The 27,209-nt window shown below is 41.7% G+C and overlaps 1 protein-coding gene and 1 long non-coding RNA gene across 4 annotated transcripts in view; one reads left to right on the forward strand and one right to left on the reverse strand.

Moving 5' to 3' along the window:
- LOC126085526 (uncharacterized) overlaps positions 1–8,794 on the reverse strand; it is a 33,822-nt gene extending 25,028 nt beyond the window's left edge. For 2 of the 3 annotated variants that reach the window (XR_007519297.1, XR_007519296.1), the window contains exons 1-2: positions 5,506–8,794; positions 1,094–3,677 (exon numbers count right to left, since the gene is read on the reverse strand). This is a non-coding gene — a long non-coding RNA (uncharacterized LOC126085526). The remainder of the gene's footprint in view (positions 1–1,093; positions 3,678–5,505) is intronic. The other variant, XR_007519298.1, reaches the window with a different exon arrangement.
- Positions 1–15,349, forward strand: part of COLEC12 (collectin subfamily member 12) — a 241,575-nt gene extending 226,226 nt beyond the window's left edge. The window contains exons 9-10 of the mRNA XM_049901010.1: positions 12,135–12,280; positions 13,926–15,349. Coding sequence (XP_049756967.1) covers positions 12,135–12,280; positions 13,926–13,945 — 166 coding nt within the window. The 3' untranslated portion in view covers positions 13,946–15,349. The remainder of the gene's footprint in view (positions 1–12,134; positions 12,281–13,925) is intronic.
- The last annotated feature ends 11,860 nt before the right edge of the window (positions 15,350–27,209 follow it).

Consider the following 27,209-nt stretch of genomic DNA (forward strand, 5'->3'; position numbering starts at 1 on the left):
AGGACCTAACCTTCACCAGTGTGACCTCATTAACTTCACTGATAACACCCTCAAAGAAAGACTCTGTTTCCAAATAAGGTACAAGGGCTGGGGCTTCAACATATCTTTTTGGAGGACTTAGTTCAATCCATAATATTACCTCAGGGTCTCAAGATGACTAGACTGTACCAATTTGAATTTCACTTCTTCCTATTCCTGCTTTGCCTCTGGTGAATGTAAAAATATGCCCCCAGAATGCCCCAAATTGAGCAGAATGTATACAAGTCCACTTCTGAATAGCCCTCAGTGTACTGGACATAGAGAAGCAGGCCCTGCAGTGCGGCCTTGGAAAGAATTTTTTGAACATGGCCAGAGACCTGCAGAGGGCAAGCAGCTTACTCTCAGGTGCTGTTCCCAGCCCTGGGACAGAAAACGTGGTACTTCAGGTCTAAGACAGTCTCATGATGTGGAGGCATAGGTCTGTATCTGCCCAGGAGCTGGGTGTAGGGATCCAGAGATGATAGAGAGGTCAGATGGGGTTTTAGACAGGTTTCTGTGTGCGTGTGTGCGCTGTGCACGTGGGTAGGCAAACAGGCGAATGTGTACATTCACATCCTCAGTTTGAAGAGCGTGATTAGAGGATGTAGGTGAAAACCTGATTAAGGTCATCTCATAAAAAAAACAATGGCCAAACATTGATGGGAAACTTGAATATTTTAGATCTGCTCCACGGGTGAGCTCAGACTGCCCCACTGGCAAGGGGGTACGTGCCCGCTGATCTGACGGGTACTGTTCTCTCTGTGCTTTTTCTTGGGAGAGGAGGCTGCACCCAGCTGGCACCTTGGGGATTTGCCTGAGCTACCCCAAGGAGAGGCCCAGCACGGCAGGGATGTCCCTCCAGAGAACAGTTGTGAGTTAGCTTCTAAAATAGGAATAGCAGAGGGTCAGAGGTGGGGGTGACCAGCAGAGATTATCAAAAGAAAAGGTGAATCTGTTTCTTTCATAGTCAAGAGTGTTAAGATCTTTTTTATAAGCAAGGCAGCTAAAAAATAAACAAATAAAAGCAGTCTGCTCCACTTTTCTTAAATGCAAACAAGGTCTGGGTTAGACTCACTGAGAAATCCAATTGTAAGCCTTCCTCCAAGAAAACACTGTGCTGGCCCATATGGGATGGATTGAGCCGGAACATCGTTGTCTGTGCCAGCTCTCCCAAGATGAAATTCTCCTCCTCTTCCCGGGGCTCCAGCAAGAATTACGGGATATGATTTTAGAGGAGCATGCCAGCAGTGGGACCCTGAGACCTGGGACCCTGAGGAGGACTGAATCAAAAGACGCCTTATTTGGAACAGAGTCCGAAGACACAGCCACTCCCTCCAAGCTCCCCCCAGAGCCGTGGCTTGTGCACCCAACCACAGTACCAACCCTGCGTCTTGTCTTCCACAGAAAGGAACACACATCATGTCCAAAACTCCAGGATCAAATTTTAAAAGCAAGAATAAATTAGGCAGACATGTTATGAGGACTTATAACTGAAGGCTAATTTAATTTGACATATAGTAATAAACATGACACAAACTAGACAAAGAGCCAATGCAGGCACATGGAGAGAGCACAGGTTCCAGGGCCAGTGAGATTTGGGTTCGAGCCCTTGACCCAGCTCTGAACAGCTGTGTGGCTTGGTGGGAGTTATTCACCACGCGAAATCTTCACACGCTCATCAACGAAATGGGTATCACCAAAGTCCCTACCTCAGTGCTGTGAAAATTAAATGAGACAATATATACATGAAGCATTTACTACAGTGCCCGACTCATGGGAGGCACTTGAGAAATGTCACATCCTAGTATTCCTATTGGAAACCCTATCGGCGTAGTGGTTAAGTGCTACAGATGCTAACCAAAAAGTTGGCAGTTCGAATCCACCAGGCACTCCTTGGAAACTCTATGGGGCAGTTCTACTCTGTCCTATAGGGTCGCTATGAATCAGAATCAACTCGACGGCACTGGGTTTGTTTTTTTTCTTTTTAGTATTCCTATTGGAGCCCTGGTGGCACTGTGGTTAGGAGCTTGGCTGCTAACCAAAAGGTTGACAGTTCGAATCCATCAGCCACTCCTTGGAAACTCTACAGGGCAGTTAGTTCTTCTCTGTCCTGTAGGGTTGCTACGAGTCAGAATCGACTCGATGGCAACAGGTCAGTTGGTTGGTAGTATCCCTGTTACTATCACTATTACTGTCACAATCATAAATAGTAACTGCAAGATAATAAACCAAAAAAATAAAACCAAACCTGTTGCTGTTAGGTCGATTCTGACTCATGGCAACCCCATGTGCTACAGAGTAGAACTGCTCCATAGGATTTTTTTGGCTGTTATCCTTACAGAAGCAGATTGCCAGGCCTTTGGGTTCGAACCACCAACCTTTAGTAGTCAAGTGCAAGTGCCACTGAGAGGCCTGCAGAATACTACAACCTAGCATTTATGTATTTTACAGTGAACTGATGGAGAGGCCACACACGGGTCTCACAATAGGTTTGTAAAAACACAAGAAAAATATTCTCTGCCATGACCTAGGGCAGAGACCCAAGCAACGGGGACTGGACTTCAGGCTCCCAGAGGTCCCTACCAGTATAAATCTCCCCAAAAACTTCCCCACCTACTCAGACTCACCTTTGCCTTCCTCCTCTGTTCCTCTGTGGCCTCCAGGCATTGGCCCACCCACTTTCTTCCCACTGTCTCTGTGGTGGTTTCTGGAACTGGCCCCTCCTCATACCTTGCTGCATGAAGGTGACAGAGGAATTAAGTTTCACGGCTTTCCTCTGACCCTCTGTCACCAATACACAGCCCTTTTGAAATGTTTATGGTTTTTGTGGTTACTAATAAAAAATCCTCCAGGCGCTCCTTGGAAACTCTATGGGGCAGTTCTACTCTGTCTTATAGGATCGCTATGAGTTGGAATCGACTCGATGGCAGTGGGTTTAATAAAAAAGATATAGGTAAGGGATCAAAGGTTCTCTCCCCTGACTCTTGTCCCCTCTCCTTCTTTATGCTAAAACCTGGTTGAGAAAGACAGTGCTTGGACAAGCAAACAAAAGGCAGCAGTGACGTGGAAGGGTCTTAGGGGCACCCAAGACGTGAACTAAGGTTTATCCACAATGAAGCATATGCCTGACCCAAAGAATCTTGTAGCAGTTTTTCCACTGAAGCAGGACAGGCCAGTTGGGGAAAGGACAGGCGTGAGTTATAATCTGCGATGAGCTCAGGGTGAGGTTCCTGACAAAGCTCCTGGGTATTTTTTATCCACAGAAAAATCAATTTTAAAAGAAAAACTGGGGGGCTGACACAGATTGCCAAGATTTCACTTGCCAATTAAAAAAACCCCAATAGTTCTTTCTCAGGAAAGACAGCTGGCCATCTTACACACACAACATATATACATACACACACACACACTGTCCTGATGTTTCTCAGTTCACCACAGACCTGTAAAAACTTCCTCCTGGGCCAGCACCAGTCCTCTCTTTGTGGATTGGCTTTATTCGCCCCCTTGGTAACATTTGGTAAATTATCGCTGAGTGTCTGCTGTGGGCCAGTCTTCATGCTGGCCTGGAGGATCTTGACTAGAGTGAGAAGTGTTGTCCTTGTCCTCATGTAATAAGTATGATTTCCAGGACCACATCACCATCAAGAGGCCACACAATCCTAAATGCATGTACAACAAATAGTACAGCTTCAAGTACATGAAAGAGAAACTGATAGAACAGAAAAAAGAAATGGCCAAATTCACAATTATACTTAGAGATTTCAACATTTTACTCTCAATAACCAATAGAACAAGTAGATAGAAAAATCAATAGGAATGTAGTAGATTTAACACTGTCAACTAACTTGACTTAATTGATTTTGGAACATTTCACCCAATGAGCACGAATTTACATTCTTTTCAAGTGCATATGATACATTTACCAAGATAAACTACATGCTGTACCATAAAACAAGTCTCAATAAATTTAAAAGAGTTGAAATTATGTAGAGGATGTTCTCTGAGCACAACAGAATGAAATTAGAAATCAATAACAGAAAGATATCTGGAAAAGTCCCCAAATATTTGGCAATTAAATAACACATTTCTAAATAACCCATGGGTCAAAGAAGAAATCATGAAGGAAATTCAAAAATGTTTTGAAGGATAAAACAACATAATAAAATTTGTGGAATGCAGCTAGAACAGTACTAAAAGGCACATTTATAGCTTATATGCTTGTATTAAACCACACAAAAAACCAAACCCAGTGCCATCGAGTCGATTCCAACTCATAGCGACCCTATTAGAAAAGAAAAAAGATCAAAAATCAGTCATCTACATGTCCACCTTAAGAGGGTAGATAAAGAAGAGCAAATTAATCCCAAAGAAGGAAATGATAAAGACCAGGAAACAATGAAATAGCAAATAGAAATAGAAGAAGCAATGAAACCAAGAGTATGTCACAGCTGATCTTCCTATTCTTGATGGAAGAAATGTAAGGTGTGTCACGAGGCAGAGGTTGTCACTGTTAACAGAGGCTGCCTGTGGGGCATGGGGGCATCAGACAAAATAGAACATAGATTCTGCCCACTTGCTCAGGGCAGATTTTAAGGTAGCCTTTCTGCCTACCCTGCCTGCAGCTGCCCCACTTTAGATCCCCAGAGATGTGCTAGTTCTTCCCAAAACACATTCGAATCTCCTCTGTTCCTACTGTCTACTTCCTGGTTGCACTACACAGGACATCATTTGGTGGGAGTGTGCTGTCAAGTGGAGTACCTGGGTAGCACAAACAGTTAAGCACTCGGTTGCTAACCAAAAGACTGGCAGTTCAAATCTACCTAGAGGCACCTTGGAAGAAAGGCCTGGTGATCTATTTCCAAAACATCAGTCTTTGAAAACCCTATGGAGCACAGTTCTACTCTGACATACATGGGGCCACCATAAGTCAGAACTGACTCCACAGAAACTGGTTTGGGTTTTTGTGTGTGTGTGTGTGTGTGTGTGTGTGTGTGTTTGTTTATGCTGTCAAGAGTTACTGCTTTCATCTTTAAATCACAAAGGGAAACTATGGATTGCCTTTCTGTTCATGTCCCCTGCTCTATAATGCTGCATATAGTGTTTTTAGCATATGGAATCAGAATGGCGGGGACCGAAAGAGGGCCTTAGACATCATCTAATTCAGTAATAACCCACTCTGATTCACGTGTTGTGTTGCTATCAGAGTGGCACTGGCTCAAGCCACCAGAGAGGAATCTTCCACAATACAAACCAGAACAGTGGGAGAAAATTCTACAGCAAAGACGTGTTTCTCGCTGCTAAGATTTTCCTGCTTTGAGGCTAGGGCCTCACCAGCAGAAGTTTCTTGGCCATGAGGTTTCAGTCAGCCTTGTGGTCAAGGAGAAAGTACTAAGCTGTGAGGTTGGAAGGAGCCACTCCTAAGATGGGAAGTTTGTTTTTTGCTTCCACTAGGATAAGCCCATAATCCTAGGGGAGGTTCACACCCACCAGCTAGTGTGCTTGTATGTTTCCAGCGTCCTGGAACAGTAAGTCGGAATGTTTCCAGGTTCCTGGTGTACTTAGAGTATGCCATCCAGGTACACACGTGTGTTGATGCCCAATCACATCCGTGGTATGTGTGTTATTATATGGGATTCAGGGTTTTCTGCCCAGGCTTCTGCCATTCTTCCTTCCATAATCTACCTGTGAATGAGGATAAGGCACTATTTTAGCTGAAATTCTTCTCCAAAATAAATTGGATTTTATATTTATCTGATGTGTACTGTTTTACTATAAGCATGCAGACTGAGGGCTTTTGCCACAAGTTACTCCATGGGATTTTAGCTATTCCAAAGAGATGCAGTGAGACTCTGGGTAATCAGCCTACAAGATCAATTGCCCCGGCAGCCTTGGCTTCAGGCTGTCCATACCCGTGACGCCTGCACCAACCTCTGTTTCCTCCATCACTGCCACAGAGCTACATTCTGCATTTAGTCCCTAAAGAAACCTTTTATGTGAAGAATGCCAGGCACCTAGAAAAACTAATGGAAAATAATGATATAGATCATCTCTTTCTTATCACTGATCTCTTTGTCTAGTCTTCGCCTTCCTTCTATCTACTTAACTTAAAACGACAAGGAAATGCAAGGGGAAAATACTAAGCAGGTCGCCTATCAGAAGTCATATTTATAGTCTCCCAGTTAACTGAGAGGAAACCTTGGTGGCACAGTGGTAAAGAGCTCAGTTGCTAACGAAAAGGTCAGCAGTTCAAATCCACCAGCTGCTCCTTGGAAACCATATGGGGCAGTTCTGCTCAGTCCTGTGGGGTCACTATTAGTTGGAATCAGCTCGACGGCAATGAGTTTTTTTTTTGGTTTTTTTTTTTTAACTGAGAAGTTTGAAATATCAAATATCCCATCATTATACATTCAGGGACTATAGCTTTCAAATTCTGTAAGCAAAATCAAAATCTCAAATTATTGGTAGATGTGAACAAAATGTACATCGATAAGATCAAACTGCTCAGGCATCCCTGGCATTTCTTGAGGAGTCCGGCAAGGTGAGCAGAAATAGACAAAAAAAAAAATACATGAAAGTAGGCAAGTCCTAAACTTTTCATTTTTAGTAACTATTTTTCCTTCCAACTTCATCTCACTCTGGCATCACTATGACCGCCTTCCACTTTGAACCCATTTGTTTATTGTCTGTTAGTTGCGTTCTGCAAGAGCAGAGGCTTCATCAGTTGTCTGCACTGCTGTGTTGCCTTCACTTAGAATTCTGTCACATAGTAGGGGCTCCATGCATATCTGTTGAGTGAGTGAATGACTATTTCTAACTCTCCCTTCTAAGTATCTTCCCATTATTATTCTCACAGGTTGATGGTTTCCTCTAGATTAGCTTTTCATTACTAGATTTATTTAAATTAAGTCACTTCTCATTTCTTAAAAATCCCAAAATATACATTTGGTATGGGGGAGTCGATTCTGCCTCATTTCCCCCACCCTTTAACTGTAACCTTTAACTATCCTTTCCCAGTGCCCTTGGGTTTTACTGGTCTTATTGTCAAAAGATGTGGGGTAATATGGGCTCTATCCTCAGGTGACCCGAGGGTATCCTATGGCTGATGGGGTAGTGAGTCATCATTATGGGAAGTACCTCCTTCAGATATTCTTTCAGACCCTCCATGTGAGGCAAGCTTATCCTCTGGCAGTTACCACAAGCTTCTGTGCAAGACCCTGCTTCTTAGGGAAGACTTAGCTTTCAAGCATTCAGTCTGAAAACACAGCTAATTTATTGCAGGAAACAGAATTAGAGCTACTAACCCTGCCAAAGAGCTGTTTTGAGCAGCAGCATCCAAGTTAACAAACCCCAAGTGAACTCATCCTAAAGAAAACTTGTTTTTAATGATCTCTCTCCCAAAAAAGGCAGTGAAATCTATGAGTCATTTCAGTAAGATTAAATTACTATTTCTTTCTAAAGCAATCAAGCTATCTGCAACCTAACCAGACAACTCTAACCAATTGTTTATTTTGGGTTCTTGTAGACGTCTATCAAGGATTCCTCACTTTTGCTGCATGACTTTGACTTATTAGAGGCAAGATATCAAAGTTTAGAAGAATTCCTCTGTATTCTCAGAAGAATATTATATATATATATACCCAGAAGTGAGCATTCTAGTGCACATTAAAAAGTTACCCAACAGCCTCTTTCACAGAAATGGAAAGGCTCATTCTCAAATTCATACAAAATTGCAAAGAGCCTGAATGGCCAAAGCAGTCTTGAAGAACAAAGTAGGAGGCCTCACACTTCCTAATTTCAGAACATATTATGAAGGTACAGTAATCAAAACAGTGTGGTATTGGTATAAAGATAAGACATTTAGACCAATGGAATAGAATTGAGAGTCCAAAAATAAACCCACAGACAGAAGCACCACGCCATCCCTCCACAGCAAAGACCCGAAAAACTAAGTAAAACAGAGCCAAATGTCATTCCTGGACCCGAAGTGTCAACTGAAGAGATAAAGAACTCAACCAAACACCGAATGGAATAAGAAACTGACAGAGGACAGAGAGCAAGGAGAGATACATGTGGAGGTCCCTTATCAGCTAACACAGCACGAATTCACCATCTTGGACTCCTGTCAGGGATTGGCAGACAGGGAGCATGGGAAAGCAGCTTCATGGAATTCCCAGCAGGAGACAGAGAACCTGGTAACCAGAGATACATGCTTTTCCACTCCTAGCCTTCTCCCCACTGCCCTACCTCTGAGCTTCCTGGCTGGGTACAGTGGAACAGCCAACCAGGAAGTGCAGCATCCATGCTGTTTGGATTTGCCCTGCCCAAATTGCAGATCGGCGGACAGGGAGTATGGGAAAGCAGCTTCACAAAGTTCCCAGCAGGAGACAGAGCGCCCATTGGACCTACTCTCCTGCATCATAGCTAAGCAACCGGTCCCACCCATTGGACAAGGAGATGAAAAGTATTGCCACTATAGACAAACAACAAAGAACACACAGCCGCCTGCTCAGACATGACCAAATAAAACAAAAAAAACAGGACAAAACAAAGAAATCCACAATCAAGAAATGATGAAAATAACTACTGAATGTCCCGAAGACAGCAGATAACAAAACAAATTAAAAAAAAAAAAAAAGACAGGACTGTTCCAGTAGGTGTCCAAAATAAAACACCAGATGACTTTCCAGTAGAAAGGGCACTAGAACTACCACAGGGAATTCACATCTCTAATATTCAGAACTATCCAAGAGTTGAAGCAAAAAGACAAAAATGAGGAAAAAATAGACAAATTTATGAAAATGGCAGAAAAATTCATGGAAAATAAGACAAAAAATAGAATTCAGGAAACTAGTACAGGAACAAAATGCTAAGATAAATACACAACTAGAAATCATACAAAAACAACAATTAAAAACCCAAATATAAACAAGATTTCAGAAATGGACAGTGTCATAGAAAGGCTGAGGAGCAGGTTTGAAATGATGGAAGACATGATCAGTGAAAGTAGAGACAAACACTTGGATACGACTCTGAGGAAAAATCAGAAAAAAGAAGAAAAATGAGGAAACCCTGAGAATGATGTGGGATACAATCAAAAGCAAAAATTTACAAGTGATCAGAGTTCCAGAACAGGGAGAGAAAACGGAAAACACAGAGAGGATCATTGAAGAATTGCTGACGGAAAACTTCCCTAATATCATGAATGATGAAAAGCTGACCATTCAAGAAGCTCAACGAACCCCATATAGGATAGACCCCCAAAAGAAAATCACCAAGGCATATCGTAATCACACTCACTAAAACCAAAGACAAAGAAAAAATCCACAGAGCAGCTTGAGGAAAACAAAAAGTCACAAAGGAGAAACAATAAGACTAAACTCCTTTTATTCGGCAGAAACCATGCAGGCAAGAAGGCAATGGGGTGACATATATAAAACTTTGAAAGAAAAAAACTGCCAACCGAGAGAATAATACATCCTGCAAAATTTTCATTCAAATATGATGGTGAAATTAGGACATTTCCAGATAAACAGAAATTAAGGGAATATGTAAAAACCAAACCAACTTACAACAATTATTAAAGGGAGTCCTTCGGCCTGAGAACAAACAACATCAAACCACAGCCTGAATCTAGGACACAAGATAGTACCAGACAGATATACAATGTAGTCTCAAGGACTATCCAAAACAAAAAGAATTACAACAGGGAACCAGAGAGATTAATCTATAAATGACAACAATATCAGAACAATAAAAGAGGGAGTAAACGGTGTAGGTATACAACTTCCTAATAGAGAGGAAGGCCAGATGATAGCAAGTAATAATAGACTGGTTCAAACCTAGGAAGGTAAGGGTTAATTTCAAGGTAACCACAAAGAAAGTTAATCAAAATAAAAAAGAAAAGCAAAGTCTCAATAAAAACAAAATCTATAAGAAAAGAAATCCACAAACAAAAGCAGCTCAGCACAGGAGAGTAAGAGGAACAAAGAAAATGTTAGCACCACAAAAAAAAGCACTACGGAATGACAGCAATAAACTCACATCAGTAATCACACTGAATGTAAATACACCCATAAAGAGACACAGGGTGACAGAATGGATAAAATCCATCAATATGCGGTCTACAATTAAATTTATTAAAAATCAAAGGATGTAAAAAACATATCAAGCAAATAAGCACCAAAAAAGAGCAGCAGTGGCAATACTAATATCAGATAAAACGACTTTAAAACAAAATCCAGCATAAAAGACAAAGAAGGGTGCTATATAATGATTAAAGGGACAATCCATCATGAAGACTTAACCATAATAAACATGTATGCACCCAATGACAGGGCTCCAGAATACATAAAACAAACTCTAATGGCACTGAAAAGAGAAATTGACAGTTCCACAATAATACTAGGAGACTCCAAAAATAAACCCATACATCTATGGCCGATTAATTTTCGACAAGTGCGTTAAGTCCATTCAATGAGGAAACAATAGTCTCTTTAATAAATGGTGCTGAGACAACTGGATCTCCACATGCAAAAGAATGAACTTGAACCCATACCTCACACCATGTACAAAAAATATCTCCAAATGGATCAATGACCTAGATGTAAGAACTAAAACCATAAAACTCTTAGAAGAAAACATAGGTGTAAAACTTCAAGGCCTTGTTTTTAACACTGGATTCTTTGGTATGACCCCCAAAAGCATGAGCAACAAAAGGCAAACTAGATAAACTGAACTTCATTGAAATTAAAAATTTCTGTGCAAAGAACAATATCAAGAAAGTGAAAAAGCAACCTACAAAATGGGAGAAAATACTTGGAAACCACATATCTGATAAAGGTTTAATACCCAGAAAGTACAAAGAACTCCTACAACTCCACAACAAAAAGACAATCCAATTAAAAACTGGGTAAAGGACTTGAATAGACATTTCTCCAAAGATATACAGATGGCCAATAAGCACATGAGAAGATGCTTAATATCATTAGTCATCAGGAAAATGCAAATCAAAGCCACAATGAGCTACCACCTCACACCCACTAGAATGGCTGTTAACGGAAAAACGGAAAATAACAAGTAGTGGCACGGATGTGGAGAAAGCGGAACCTTCATGCATTGCTGGTGGGAATTGAAAATGGCGTAGCTGATGTGGAAAGCAGTTGGACAGTTCCTCAAAATTTTGAACTTACCCTGTGACCCAGAAATTCCACTCCTAGGTGTATACCCAAGAGATGTGGAAGGAGGGGATCAGTCACCTGTACACCCATGTCCATTGGAGCACTACTCAATAGCCAAAAGGTAGAAAAGGTGGAAACAACCCAAATGTCCATCAACAAATGAACAGATAAATTTTGGCATATGCATACAATGGGGTATTATTCAGCCATAAAGAGAAATGGAATTCTGACATGCTATAACATGGATGAACCCTGAAAACATGTGGAGTGAAATAAGTCATACACAAAAGGACAAATAGCGTTATGATCCCACTTACGTGAATTAGCTAGGATAGGCAAATGCCTAGAGACAAAAGCTTATGAGTGGCTTCCAGGGGGTGGGGAGTGGGGATAGGGGGTTATTGCTGAAGGGGTACTGAATTTCTGTTTGGGGTGATGAAAAACTTTTGGAACTGGATAGTGGTGATGGTTGTACCGCATGGTAAATGTAATTAATGTCACTGAATTGTACACTTAAAAATGGTTAAGATGGCAAAATTTTGTCACATATTTTACCACTTTAAAAAAAAAAAGTTATTCATGTAACTGTTGAGAAAGGATCCACTCCCATCACATTGTAATGAAGCAGCTCAATGGGTTGACTTCACTGTGGCAAAGATTACAAGCCTGCAGGGAGATGCTGTGTTACACCCCAGACTTCTGGCCCCCTGACCTGGACAGGACCTTTCAGGGTGTGTAGACTGGAGACATCCCCACCTCTGCCAAACAGCTGCTACGTACTCTGAATAAGAGCACACGCTGCTTTTATAAACAATGCATTTTCACTCTAGGGCAGATGACGTGCTTCAGATTTGGTTTTTTACATTTCTTTGCTCCCTTGAGTAAAGAAAACTTCCATTTTACTGTGCAAATAACATTCCATTTCTGTTTTGTTAAAAGAAATTGGAAAGCTGGACAGCCAGATAACTGGGGCCATGGTCATGGGCCAGGAGAAGACTGTGCTGGGTTGATTTATGCTGGGCAGTGGAACGATTTCCAGTGTGAAGACATCAATAACTTCATTTGCGAAAGAGTCAGGGAGACAGGTAAGGAGTAGAGTGCTATCAAAGGGAGCTGCAGAGCTCTGTTCCATCTCGGGGGAGAGGGGTAACTGTAAGAGTTCTGAATGCAGGCCCTGCAGCCAGCTGTCTGGGTTTCAGTCCTGCTTCAGCCACTTATAGGCTCATGGGAATAATAATCTTATCCTCTTTATAGGGTATTAAACAAACAAACAAATCCACTGCTTTCGAGTCAATTCCGACTCATGGCGACCCTATAGGACAGAGTAGAACTGCCCCATAGAGTTTCCAAGGAGCACCTGGTGAATTTGAACTGCCAACCTTTTGGTTAGCAGTTGTAGCACGTAACCACTATGGCACCAGGGTTTCTCTACAGAGTATTGGGAGGACTTAAATGAGTTAATTTAAGTGAAGCACAACTGTGCCTGGCACAGAGGAGGTAATCAAATGTTAAAGTAACTGGCCCAGGTCAATTTCTTATAATATTATCAGTTCATTGTTCTTTGAAATATGGCACCAATGTCATGCATTTTTCATAGAGTTCCACACACAGGTAACGCAGGTGGCGAAGTTTTCGATTCCACATGTATTCATGGAGCATCTACTCCGGGCAAGTGCTGTGCTAGAGAATGGATGGATATAGTGTGTGCCCCTTACAAGCTCATACTCCAAAGAGGCCTGTGGGAGATATTCTTGACTTCAAAGATTCTTATGAAAAACTTCATTTAATCTATGATTCTCATCTTAGTTTTCTTCATCAGAACTAGATTTAAAAGTTTGTGGTGGGTGTGGGGTGAATGCTAATAGGTGCCAGGTTTCTTTGGGGAAGTGCTAAAAATGTTCTAAAGTTGGATAGTTTCTGAATTGCACAACTCTGTGAATATACTAAAGACCACTGAATAAAAAAAATACTTTAAATTGGTGAATTATATGATATATGAGTTATCTCAATAAAGCTACTGTAAAAAAAAAAAGTTATGCTAAGCAAAAACCTCAAATATATTTTACTTCCAGTTTTTTTCTGGAAGTAACTGGGGCACAAATTAGCCATCTGTCCATCCAACAGACACCTACGGAGCACTCTTCATGTGTCAGGCACTGGGCCAAATGCTAGGGGTCTCGAGACACACAAAGCACTCACAGCCTGGTCATTTGGGAGTGAGGGAACACAGATATCTAAACAAGTAGTTACAATAAAAAAGAAAAAAAGAAATTTTTTTTTTCTTTTTTATTGTAAGTGGCGATAAATAACCCAGATTTGTCATTTGGCCATTGGGATTTGATTGGGACTAGGCTTCACCAGAATAAAACCAAAAAAACCAAACCCAGTGCCATAGAGTCGATTCCGACTCATAGTGACCCGATAGGACAGAGTAGAACTGCGCCATAGAGTTTCCAAGCACCACCTGGTGGATTCGAACTGCCAACCCTTTGGTTAGCATCTGTAGCACCTAACCACTACACCACCAGCGTTTCCTTCCCCAGAATAGCCTCCTTCAAAATGAAACATAGCTTTTGCTTAATATGAAGAACTTCTAAGCATTCCTTTGAAAAAATAAGTATTGTCGAATGATGTATTTTAGGATCTTCCTATAAAAACTTGTGTTCCTTTTTTGAATTGTAAATTAACTTTATTAAGAAATTAACACCCACCTTTTTTTCTCTGTTTTAGTGCTACCATCTGCATTATAATGGGCTGCAATGTAGTAACATGAGCAAAATTTTGAGCGACTTCCAAAGGCAGAGGATACTCCTTTCCCACCAAATTGAAGAAAAGCACTGAAAACCAATTACCAGAAACATTGACAGCAGTGTCTCTTACCACCCACCATTACCCAAGGACTTGGGAACGAAAGTGTTCTCCCAGTGTGATGTGTTGATTTTCAGTGTACAGATGGACTGAATCACATAGATTTTCCTCATCCAGTAACCATACAATTCTGCAAGTTATACCTTCCGATGTGTGGAATGCTCCAATCTGAAAAAGACTATCATTGGTCGTTGAGCTATAGGAAGAACCTTCCATTTCTAAAAATCCCAAATGTAGGAAAAATATACAGACATACAGATATATAGGCCAACTCTTAGTAACAATATGAAATATACTTAAAGAGCTTTTAAAACTTTGTATTTTTGTACAAAATATTTTCCTTTTATAATTTTTCCCTTTTTTCGCCATTTTACCTATATAATAGTGGAGCCAAAGAAAACAATCATGGTACTAATAAATAGGGTTTCTTATCAGATTTAGTTCTACCCAATGGCAAAGAATTTTTTCAGTTGTGGTTTAAAAAATTAAATATATTTGTGTGTGTGTGTATATATATATATATTTTAATGTATCATTTCCTCAGAGGATTCAATCACTTGAACTGTCTAGAAATATCTCTGCAGATTTTGCCAGTGTAGGTCAAGCCTGAGCGCCCACATGGCTCAGCCAAATGGGCATTGAGCCTCCATCATTAACCAGGGCTCTCAACTTGTACCTGGCCAGGCCCAGAGAGTGGTCAAGTCAGGGATGTGCTTTTATTTCATTTTGGTGGAGTCAGGGGTGGTAGGGAGGTGTCTATTGGGAAGAGCAGAGCACCTGAATCTGGCTACCTAGAAGGATCTGTTTTATGGCTGAGGTCTGAACTTACTTGGTGTCAGGCCCATGCCAGAGCTGACATCAACTGTCAGGAAAGTATGGTATCGCACCAGCCAAAGGCAGAGGCGTTAGAAAGACGGGAAACAGCCATGTGCTAGCTGGAAAGCTTGTGTTTTCTTAAGTCAGGTTTCAAAAACCAAATTCCAAGGCACACATGTTATGAAATGCAAGAATAAATTTTGGCCACTATTTTGGACTCTTACAAAGAACCTTCCCTTGGAGCCCATCTTCCTCCCACTCCTTGACTTGCCATTGAAAAATCTAAAGTGAAATGTTCTGAAAATAGACCTTGGATGTAACTGATGTTCAAAGGTAAGATTTCCATCCGACAGATTCCTTCTCCTCCCCTCCCAAGGAGCTCCCCAGGCAGTGCTGCTACCTATCTCAGATACAACAGAAAAAGAATAAAGAGTTTGCCTTTCACACCTGCAGCTGTGTGGACTCTGTTTTACCCCTGGTCACTGACCAGGCCATCGCCAAAGCCTGGGAAGGGCCATTTCCTCAGTGCCTGCATGCCCTGCTGTCCTGTCCGTGCGGCTGGCAGGATCCATTGTTGTCTGGGCCTAAATCGCTGAGGCTGTGCCATACAAGGGAGGCCCTGGACTCAAATACCTCTTTGGCTCAATTTTTGTGGACTAAACTCTGTCTTTTTAATGCTCTTCCTGTTTCTCAGGTGCCAATTAAGATTTGTCTTCAGAAGAAACTTGAGATGAAGTATCTATTGCCAGGATTAGTAAAGAATAGTGCTAGTAGCTTCAGCAGCTGCGGTTGTTTCTCTCCTGGCCTTAACAATAACTCAACGCTTACTATTTTTCAGGCACTATACTAGGCTTTAAGGAGCCCTGATGGTGCAGTCATTAAGCACTCAATTGCTAACCAAAAAGTCGGTGGTTCAAACCCACCAGCCACTCCACGGGAAGAAGATGTGGCAGTCTGCTTCCATAAAGATTGCAGCCCTGGAAACCTTAAGGGGCAGTTCTACTCTGTCCTACAGGGTCCCTGTGAGTTGGAATTGACTCTACTGCAACAGTTTTTGGTTGTTGTTGTTTGAAATACCAGGGCTTCAATCAGATTGTCTCATGTGATCCTCCCAACAACCCTATGAAGTGGGTCTTACTGTTGTTGTTAGGTGCCGTCTAGTCGGTTCTGACTCACAGCGACCCTATACACAACAGAACGAAACACTGCCCAGTCCTGCGCCATCCTCACAATTGTTGTTATGCTTGAGCTCACTGTTGCAGCCACTGTGTCAATCCACCTCATTGAGGGTCTTCCTCTTTTCTGCTGACCCTGTACTTTGCCAAGCATGATGTCCTCCAGGGACTGGTCCCTCCTGACAACATGTCCAAAGACTCAGTCTCGCCATCCTTGCTTCCTAGGAGCATTCTGGTTGTACTTCTTCTACGACAGATTTGTTCTTTTGGCAGTCCATGGTATATTCAATATTCTTTGCCAACACCACAATTCAAAGGCGTCAATTCTTCGTTGTCCACCTTTCACAAGTGTATAATGTGATTGAAAATACCATGGCTTGGGTCAGCCACATCTTAGTCTTCACAGTGACATCTTTGCTCTTCAACACTTTAAAGAGGTCCTTTGCAGCAGATTTACCCAATGCAATGCATCTCTTGATTTCTTTACTCCTGCTTCCATGGCTGTTGATTGTGGATCCAAGTAAAGTGAAATCCTTGACAATTTCAATCTTTTCTCCATTTATCATGATGATGCTCATTGGTCCAGCTGTGAGGATTTTTATTTTTTTTATGTTGAGGTGCAATCCATACTGAAGGCTGTGGTCTTTGATCTTCATTAGTAAGTGCTTCAAGTCCTCTTCACTTTCAGCAAGCAAGGTTCTGTCATCTGCATAATGCAGGTTGTTAATAAGTCTTTCTCCAATCCTGATGCCCCATTTTTCATATAGTCCAGCTTCTCATATTATTTGCTCAGCATACAGATTGAATAGGTATGGTGAAAGAATACAACCCTGACCCACACCTTTCCTGACTTTACACCAATCGGTATCCCCTTGTTCTCTCCGAGCAACTGCCTCTTGATCTATGTAAAGGTTCTTCATGAGCACAATTAAGTGTTCTGAAATTCTCATTCTTTGCAATATCCATAATTTGTTATGATCCACACAGTTGAATGCCTTTGCATAGTCAATAAAACACAGGTAAACATCCTTCTGGTATCCTCTGCTTTCAGCCAGGATCCATCTGACATCAGCAATGATATCCCTGGTTCCACGTCCTCTTCTGAAACCGGCCTGACCTTCTGGCAGTTCTCTGTCAATATACTGCCACAGCCGTTTTTGAATGATCTTCAGCAAAATTTTGCTCGCGTGTGATATTAATGATATTGTTCTATAATTTCCACATTCGCTTGGATCACCTTTCTTGGGAATAGGCATAAACATGGATCTCTTCCAGTCAGTTGGCCAGGAAGCTGTCTTCCATATATCTTGGCATAGACGAGTGAGCACCTCCAGTGCTGCATCTGTTTGTTGAAACATCTCAGTTGATATTCCATCAATTCCTGGAGCCTTGTTTTTTGCCAATGCCTTCAGAGCAGCTTGGACTTCTTCCTTCAGTACCATCGGTTCCTGATCATATGCCAGCTTTTGAAATGGTTGAAAATCGACTAATTCTTTTTGGTATAATGACTCTGTGTATTCCTTCCATCTTCTTTTGATGCTTCCTGCGTTGTTTCATGTTTTCCCTATACAATCCTCCACTGAATCCAATCAGATGAACAGCCTACATTCTAAGATGTCCCATGTGTCTCCAACTGTTTACAAGCCAGATTTCTGTGCACCTACTTTCAAAGGATGCTGTTTTGGAGAGGAGAGTTTTGGTAAAATATGATAAGGTCTTTAGGTATTTGACTTGCTACCTGCTATGTGAAGATGGAAAATGTTTTTTCACTAAACGGCTCTTGAAAGAATAAATGCACAAAAAGGGTTAAAAAAAAAAACCTTTCTTTTTCTATGATGGATGTTCATCAACCAACCCCCATTCCTTCCAGTTTGTAACAGTTTAAGCTGAACCAGACGACAAATAGTAATAGCCGCTCCCCCCACCAAAAAAAAAGATGTATAAGGAAGTGGGATGCTACGTAAACCAGGTGACAATACCAAGCATATGAATTTTTTCTCAGATGGTAAAATGGATCTCTTCTTGAAAAAGGAAGCATGTTAACTTATTCATATCTCAAGGAAGTCATATAATAATAATATAAATATGTGTACTATTTTTACATACATTATCTTTTCTAGTCTTAATGCAAAACCTATCGTCTGCTTTAGAAATGAAGAAACTGAAGCTCCGGTTGAGGACTTGCCCATAGCCCACACTGCTGTCACAGTCACTTCCAAAAATGCAAATCTGATCAAGTTGCCCATTCTTCCCCAAATCCAAATCATGCAGGACACACATGCAGGGGCCATAAGGCACTGGTGACCTGGTACCCACTACCTCGCCAGCCTCCGCTCCAGTGGCAGCCCCACCCCCCTTACCCGCACAACCTAGCTGCTATACCACACCACCTGCGATTTCTTCAGTGCCCCTTCTTACCCCTTTACTGTACCCAGATATCCCTTCCCTGCCTCCTTTACCTGGAGAGTGCTTCCTTTAAGACTCAGCTCAAGCATCCCTTGCCTAGATCGTTTCTCAACCAGCCCATCCCGAAGGCAGACCTGACTCCTTCCTCCATGCTGAACACTATGTACCAAGTGCTTTGGGTAATACACAAGGAAACTACTGCATTCGGTGATTTTACAGATTCATCGGGAAGCCTACAAATTACTGAATTAAGAAGAAAGTTTAGTTTGGCTAATCAGTCACCAACTATAGAAGAACTGAAGGGTGAGAGAAGTCAAGCAGGAGAAAAGAAGGAATCCATATTGCTAATGGTGGTTAAAATGAAGATTGAAAAAAAATTAGAGTGTAAAGCAGATTCATTCTATTTACTGAAATATGGCCCTAAGTCAGGGAAAAGCTTTAGGAATCTTTTCTAAATGGCAGTGTAATGGGGTATCTTTTTTCTGTTATACTCAATAGTTTTAGAAGTACAGGCAAACGTTTTGGTCTTTTTGAGACGGGGTTTTACTGTACAATAGTTCCGTTCTCCTGGGAAACATTCCTTGACGGCATGGCATCATATTTACTTATAATTCATGAAGCAGATGTTGGAAATCTCTTGCTCCACTCGCCCATCCTTCCTCCTCTCCTCCTAGAGACCCTTGTCCAAAGAAGTATATGGCATGTCCAGGTTATGCCAGATGGGCACAAGTCCAGAGGAAGGCAGGCTTAAGAAAACCAACTAATTCTCCAGAGGCAGATCCTCTGGTTTTCCAATTTTTCAGTGAATGAGTCTGGTGAGTATCTCAGCCTAGTCCCAGAGTTGTAGCCGAGCCTCCCTCCAGGGATGCATTAGCCCTGAGTTTGCAAAGCAGAGGTCACCCATGCAATGTGGGAGGGAGCCAGCTGCCACGGCTGAGATTCCTGCCAACAATCCATTCAGACATATCGTTAAATGGGCTTAACCAAAGGCTCGCAATTGAGTCCTCCTGGCCAGAGATGAAGAATTGTTCTTTGGCCAGTTTCCGACACTTGGTGCCAGACTCGCTGTATTCTTTAATCATCACTCATCGCCCATGACCCACTAAATCATGCCTGCAAGCGGTGGGGCGTTACAAGATTCTTAAAATCAATTCTTATGCCATGGAGCAAAGGAGTTAGACACAGTGGAAACTCTATAATCACAGCACTTATTGTGGGTTAGGAACTTGACATATATTCTCTCCAACCCCTACATGAGGAAACTGAAGATCTGACGGGTTAAATAATTTTCCCAAGATCTGGGATTTGAACTCACGACCACCTAGCTTCCACTCCACCATGCTATCTCCTGTGATCTCGCAGTGACCTCCTGACTGACAGCCTAGGCTTTTTGCATTGTAATTTATTCTTCCTGGCCACAAGAATTCAGTTGAGCCACCCCTCTCTTTATAAAAGAACTAGGGAGATAATGTCGGAATTCTCATTTGTGTACTTCAGATAAAAATTTGAGACGAACCCCTTCACTGTGGATGAGCAAAGTCAATCTGCATTCCAATGCCATGGATGTCCAAAAAGGTCTACTTTGCAGAACCCACTCTAGGTCCTGGGGTAGATGGACGTCTTGCAGAGTTCGCCAGTATCTTGTAGAATTCACCGGTATCGTTAGTGTTGAGGAGAAAGGCGCCTGGGCTTTGGAGCTAATTAGCCTCAGGTTTGAATCCTGCTCTCTACTTCCTGGTTGTGGGACATATACAAACAAGGGGCAAGTCACTTACTTCCTCATCTCTCTCCTCCCATCAGGCCTCCAGTCCACATAGGACAAGTCCTGGCATTGCTTGCCCTGATATCGTTAGGGTGACTTTACACTGACAGGAGAGGGGTGACATGGGAAAAAGGAGCCCTGATGGCACAGTGTTTAAGTGCTTGGCTGCTAACCAAAAGATCAGTGGTTTAAACCCACCAGGCACTCCGTGGGAGAAAGATGTGGCAGTCTGCTTCCACAAAGATTACAGCCTTGGAAACTGTGGGACAGTTCTACTCTGTCATGTAGGATTGCCAGGAATCAGAATCAACTCGACAGCAATGGGTTTAGTTTTCACATGGGAAAAAAACTAAAATTCTGATACGCTTGCTCCCTTAGGCCAGTAAATGCTAAAAAATTAATCTGTACCTCTTTCTGTGTTATCCCTTCCACTAGATACCAGAGTAGAGGCTTCTATCCATTTGTATTAATTACAGATTTGCATGCTGAACTGAAGACCCCAAATAACAGTAGCCTGAATAAAACAGAGGTGTCTTTCCTTCTCACCTATGTGTTCAGAGCTCCCCAGGGAGCCACACTCCTAATATCTTGTTGCTCTCCCATTCTGAAGCTCTCACCCTCATTTGCATGGCCCATGTCTTAGTTATCTAGTGCTGTCATCACGGAAATGCCACAGGTAAGGTGGCTTTAAAGAACAGAAATTGGTTTTCTTACAATTCTAGATTTCAAAAGTCCAAATCACGGTTTCGCCCATGTCTGTTTCTTTTGTGAGCCTGTTTCCTAGTTTGGGTGTCTGCCAGCGATCCTTGGCTTTCTTTTGCTTATAGATGATTTTCACACAGTATCTTCCCCTTTATGTGTCTGTTTCTATTCTGGTGTTTTTATAAATCAGAACTCATTAGGTTACCACATGGCATAGTGGTTTAGAGTTTGGCTGCTAACCAAAAGGTCAGCATGTTCAAATCCACCGGGCTCCCCTTGGAAACCCTATGGAGCAGTTCTACACTGTCCTATAGGGTCACTATGAGTCAGAACAGACTCAATAGCAATGGGTTTTTGTTTTCCACACTGGCATAACCTCAACTGATTGATTACATTATATTGCATTATGGAAAGTAATTACGTTATGTTACATTACATGACCTGATATGACGTTAGATAAGAAGGTAATCTGCCCTACCCAATGCCAACTGATTTAATTACATGTAACTACTCCATGACAGCAACTAGTGTTTGACCAAACAACTGGGAGCTGTAGTCTAGTCAAGTTGACACATAAAATTAATCATCACAGCCCATGATGGCTCTGCACCACATCCATACTCCAGGCAGAAGAATCGAGGGAGAGATGGGGAAAGGAAAGGCTGCCCTTCTCTTTAAGGGCAGAAATTACATACATCATTTCCACTTCCATATCTTTAGCTAGAATTTAGTCAAATGGCCTCACCTGATTGCAAGGCAGGCTGGGAAACATAGACTTTAGCTAAGTTGTCATATGCCAAGCTAAAAATTGTATTTCTATTAAAGGAAAGATGGATAAGGATGAGAGAGAGAGTAGTTACACCATTCAACACCACCCATACTAATACCTCCTCCCTTCCCCCATAAAACTTATTTTCTCCTTCAACTTCCTATGAAGAGTTTGGTAGATTGAATTACTGGCCCTGATTGTTCACCCTTTGCCATGTAATTTTGTAGTTTCCATCTCTAGGAATGCTTGCTGAAAGTGAAGAGGACTTGAAGCACTTACTAATGAAGATCAAAGACCACAGCCTTCAGTATGGATTATACCTCAACATAAAGAAAACAAAAATCCTCACAACTGGACCAATGAGCAACATCATGATAAACGGAGAAAAGATTGAAGTTGTCAAGGATTTCATTTTACTTGGATCCAAAATCAACAGCCATGGAAGCAGCAGTCAAGAAATCAAAAGATGCATTGCATTGGGCAAATCTGCTGCAAAGGACCTCTTTAAAGTGTTGAAGAGCAAAGATGTCACCCTGAAGACTAAGGTGCCCCTGACCCAAGCCATGGTATCTTCAATCACATCACATGCATGTGAAAGCTGGACAATGAATAAGGAAGACCAAAGAAGAGTTGATGCCTTTGAATTGTGGTGTTGGTGAAGAATATTGAATATACCATGGACTGCCAAAAGAACGAACAAATCTGTCTTAGAAGAAGTACAACCAGAATGCTCCTTACAAGCAAGAATGGCGAGACTGAGTCTTACATACTTTGGACATGTTGTCAGGAGGGATCAGTCCCTGGAGAAGGACATCATGCTTGGCAGAGTACAGGGTCAGCAAAAAAGAGGAAGACTCTCAACGAGGTGGGTTGACACAGTAGCTGCAACAGTGAGCTCGAGTATAACAATGATTGTAAGGATGGCGCAGGACCAGGCAGTGTTTCGTTCTGTTGTGCATAGCGTCACTATGAGTCGGAACCAACTCGACAGCACCTAACAACAACATCTCTAGGGAAGGAGTGTACTTTCCTGTCTCTTGACTAGGACTCAGCCATGTGACTTGCTTTGGGCAACATTGGATTTTGTGAGATGACCCAAAGCTTAAAAAGCACTAGGGTAACTGGGTTTGCCCTGTGCCTGTCTACCATCGCAATGACAAGAGCTTCCTTTGGGAAGCTGCTGGGCCCTAGAATGGACACACATGGGACAAAATTGCCCCAGTCAAAACAGACTGCCCTCAGAAGTGAACCACCCCAAACTTCAGAGCCTGCAGCAGGGCCACTCAGCCAAGACCAGCAGAGACCAGCCAACCCAGGGATCTATGAGAATAAATGTTTAACGCTACATTCCATTGAGATTTTGTGGTTGTTTACTACACATTATTGTGGCATTAGCTGACTTATACAGGAACCTAACCCAGTATCTAACCCAATGGCTCTCTATGTGATATTTTCTATTTGTCCCTCCAGATCCTTTCTCCACTCCTCTGTACCATGCTCTGTGCTTTTACGGGCTCCCTTGCCTTCTGGCTTCTGGTTGAGTTTAGACAATTAAAGACACTGAGGAGAGAATTAATTTGGGCTATTCATTTCCCTTGCCCCTGGTAATGGCTCTGACGTGCCACTAGCCCCAAGATTCTGCACTATCCTTTATTGTTTTCTCTAAACCCTGCCCACGTATTTGTCAACTGTCTGTTTATTAAGTTGTGCTCAACCAACCAGCTGTGTGCCATCTTTTTTGTTTGTTTGGTCTCTGACTGACACACCCCACCCTTGCCCTCCAAGTAGTGCATTCACTCCCACTTCCAGGCCCTTGCTCATCCTGTCCCTGACTTGACCTGCCTCTTAATGTGTCCTCCTCCCCTTCTTGTGTCCAAACATGTCTCCCTGTTCAAGGCATAGCTCATGCCACCTCCTCCAAAACACTTGCTCCAAATTCTGCAGCCCACCCCCTCCATGAGCTCTTCCTTCTCTTAATTTCCCCAAGATTCCCTACCTGCACCACATCATCAATGCCTTGGTTCATACCATAGCATGGCAGTTTGTAAACTGTGCTCTAAGGAGCCTCAGAGATGCTGTGAAGGTGCCACCAAGGTTAGGGGAAAGTATTTGCCGAGCAGGTGGAGCCCCAGATCACTCTCAAGAATGAGTACATATTGATCTCATATATATGATTTGCTTTAAAGTTCACTGTCTAAAAAAAAAGGTTTGAAAACCTTGATGCAGATTTTAATTTTTATGTTTTATATATGTAACAAAAAATTTATTTCAACATTTTTTGCATGTACAATTCAGTGACATTGATTACGTTCATCATGTTGTACAACCATCAGCACTATCTGTTTCCAAATTATTCCATCACCCTTAACAGAAGCTCAGTGTTCCTGAGCAATGACTCCTTTTCCCTTCCTTCCTCTCTGTGGTAACCACTAATAGACTTCAGACAAAATCACAAATATTGTATGATCCCACTTGTATGAAATATCTAGAATAGGTAAATGTACAGCCTTTAACTTTTTATATATATAAATCTTATCTACCCAAAATGAATTTAAATATCTTCAAGATCAAGGAATTTATGCTTTCCCTTTGTTATAGAGCATATGATAGTGATACATGAATGATGGACAGATAGAAAGATAGAAGGATATGATGGATGGATAGATGGATGGGTGGAAAAGTGGACAGGTGGACAGGTGGACAGACGGACGGACGGATAGGCAGATTAACAGGCTCTGGTCCTGATCATAAGCAGTTTCTTCAAAAGTGGTTCTGTGTCCATCCTCATGATCTCTAGGAATATGTCTTTTTGCTCCTATAAAATCCTGCTGGGAACCTCTCTCCTGACACTTCCACCAAGCTCTAAAAGCCCAACTTAAAGGGGAGTTAATGCCAACACGGAAACCCTGGCGGCGTAGTGGTTAAGTGCTACAGATGCTAACCAAAAGGTTGGCAATTCGAATCCACCAGGTGCTCCTTGGAAGCTCTATGGGGAAGTTCTACTCTGTCCTACAGAGTCGCTATGAGTTGGAATCAACTCGATGGCAATGGGTTTGTGTTTTTTTTTGTTGTTTTTTTTTTTGGTTAATGCTGACACAGTGCAGGATTATGGCCAATGCCATGTAATAATTTGTGTATAAATTTTTTAATGAGAAACTAATTTGCTCTGTAAACTTTCACCTAAATCACAATAAAAATAAAATAAAGAGGAGTTGAGGGGCATAAGTGATATGAAATAGGCTGGTTGGACTCCACGGCACTAGGCGGCTCTAGACACTGCTTACCAAGACCTAACTCAGAGGAAAGTGGCACAAGATCAACAGCACAGAAGTATGATGCTGTGGGAAACCCTGCCCAGACAAACAAGAAGCAAGGGTGCCCAGTGGACTTGAAAACATGTTTTTAAAAATCTACAATCCTCACCAAAGAGGATATTCAAATGGCCACCAAATATATGAAACGTCATTAGCCATCAGAGAAATGCAAATCAAAACCACAATGAAATACCATTTCACTCCCACTAGGATGGTTAAAATTAGAAACAACAACAACAGAAAATAACAAACATTGGCGAGGATGTGGGGAAACTGAAACACTTATCCATTGCTGGTGGGTATGCAAAATGGTACAGTGTTGTGGAAAACAGTGTGGTGATTCCTCAAAAAACTAAAATCAGACCTACCATATTACCCAGCAATCCCACTCCTAGGTATATACCCAAAAGAATTGGAAGCAGAGATTCAAACAGATACTTGTACACTAATGGTCACTAAAGCACTATTCACAATATCCAAAAGGTACAAACAACCGAAATGTTCATCAATAGATGAATGGATAAACAAAATGTGGTGACTGAGACTAGAAGGACCCCAGTGGTCATGGCCCCCAGACCTTCTGTTGGCCCAGGACAGGAACCATTCCCAAAGCCAACTCTTCAGACAGGGATTGGACTGGACAATGGGATGGAGAGGGATGTTGGTAGGAAGTGAGCTTCTTGGCTCAGGTGGACATTTGAGACTATGTTGGCATCTCCTGCCTGGAGGGGAGATAAGAGGGTGGAGGGGGTTAGAAGCTGCCAAAATGGACACGAAAAGAGACAGTGGAGGGAGGGAGCAGGCTGTCTCCTTAGGGGGAGAGCAACTGGGAGTATGTAGCAAGGTTTATATGTTTTTGCATGAGAGACTGACTTGATTTGTAAACTTTCACTTACAGCACAATAAAAAATTTTTCTTAAAAATGTGGTACATACATACAATGGGATACTACTCAGCCAGTAAGAGAAATGAAGTCTTGATGCAAGCTACATAATAGATGGAGCTTGATGACATTATGCTGAGTGAAATAAGTCAATTACAAAAGTATAAATACTGTATGGCCTTACTTATATGAAAAAACAAGAACAGGCAAATGTACAGAGACCAGTTTTTTAGTGGTTACAAGAGTGAGAGGGAGGGGAAAGGGGGAGATTTATTACTATGGAGCACTGAGTTTTGGTTTATGGTGATGGAAAAATAAAAAAAAAGTATTGATTAATTGCACAACTGATTAATGTAATTGCTATCAATGAGTTGTAAACCTGTAAAAAGTTGAATTGACAAAAGTTGTGTGATAGACCTATTTACAACAATGACAACATAAATAGTAAGAGTAGCTGCTGAGGCTGCCTATGTACAACCAAACACCTCATGGGATTTGGTTCCTTGGTTTGAAAGTTAAGGGTTATGGTTTCATGGGACATCCCAGTTAATTGGCCTAATAATGTGTTTAATGCTTCTGTTCTACCTCCTAGTCTGTTAAGTAGTGCCTGGGGTCTTAAAAGCTTGCAAGCAGTCATCCAAGGCACAACCATTGACCTCTATTTGCCTGGAACAACACAGGAAGAAGGAATGTCAGGAGTAAGAGGAAGATATGGAATGCTAATTGCCTCTATGAACAAATGCCTCCTTTGCCATGAGACCAGAAGAACTGGATGATGCCTGGCTACCATTACCGAACATTTTGATCACAGATTCTACAGAAGAATCCTGATCAAAAGGGGGGTAAATGTAGAATGGAATTTTAAATTCTTGTAGACTCCAGACTTTCTGGAGCCATGGAGGCTGGATGAACCCCTGAATCTATTGCCCTGAGGTATTCATTAAGCCTTAAACCAAAAATACCCCCAAAGTCTTCTTAAAACCAAAAAATAGTTTAGCTTAACTAGTAAAGCATGTCTGCCATGAGTAATATGCTCTTTTAAGATCTGTCTATATGGGATCTAATTCACAACTGCAACTTGAAAGATTAGATAGGAAACTTAGGGGGCAGTGAGTTTATGTTAATGGGGAGGAACAACTCAGAAAAAGAGGGTGAGAATGGTTGCACAACTCAAAGAATGTAATCAATGTCACTGAATTATACATGTAGAAATTGTTGAATTGGTATATGTTTTGCTGTGTATGTTCTCAACAACAACAAAAATAAAATAAATCATTAAAAAACAAAATCTACAATCCCTCTCCTTCTAAAACAGGTTT

This window comes from Elephas maximus, chromosome 11 (assembly GCF_024166365.1).
Source record: "Elephas maximus indicus isolate mEleMax1 chromosome 11, mEleMax1 primary haplotype, whole genome shotgun sequence".
NCBI classification, from domain to species: domain Eukaryota; kingdom Metazoa; phylum Chordata; class Mammalia; order Proboscidea; family Elephantidae; genus Elephas; species Elephas maximus.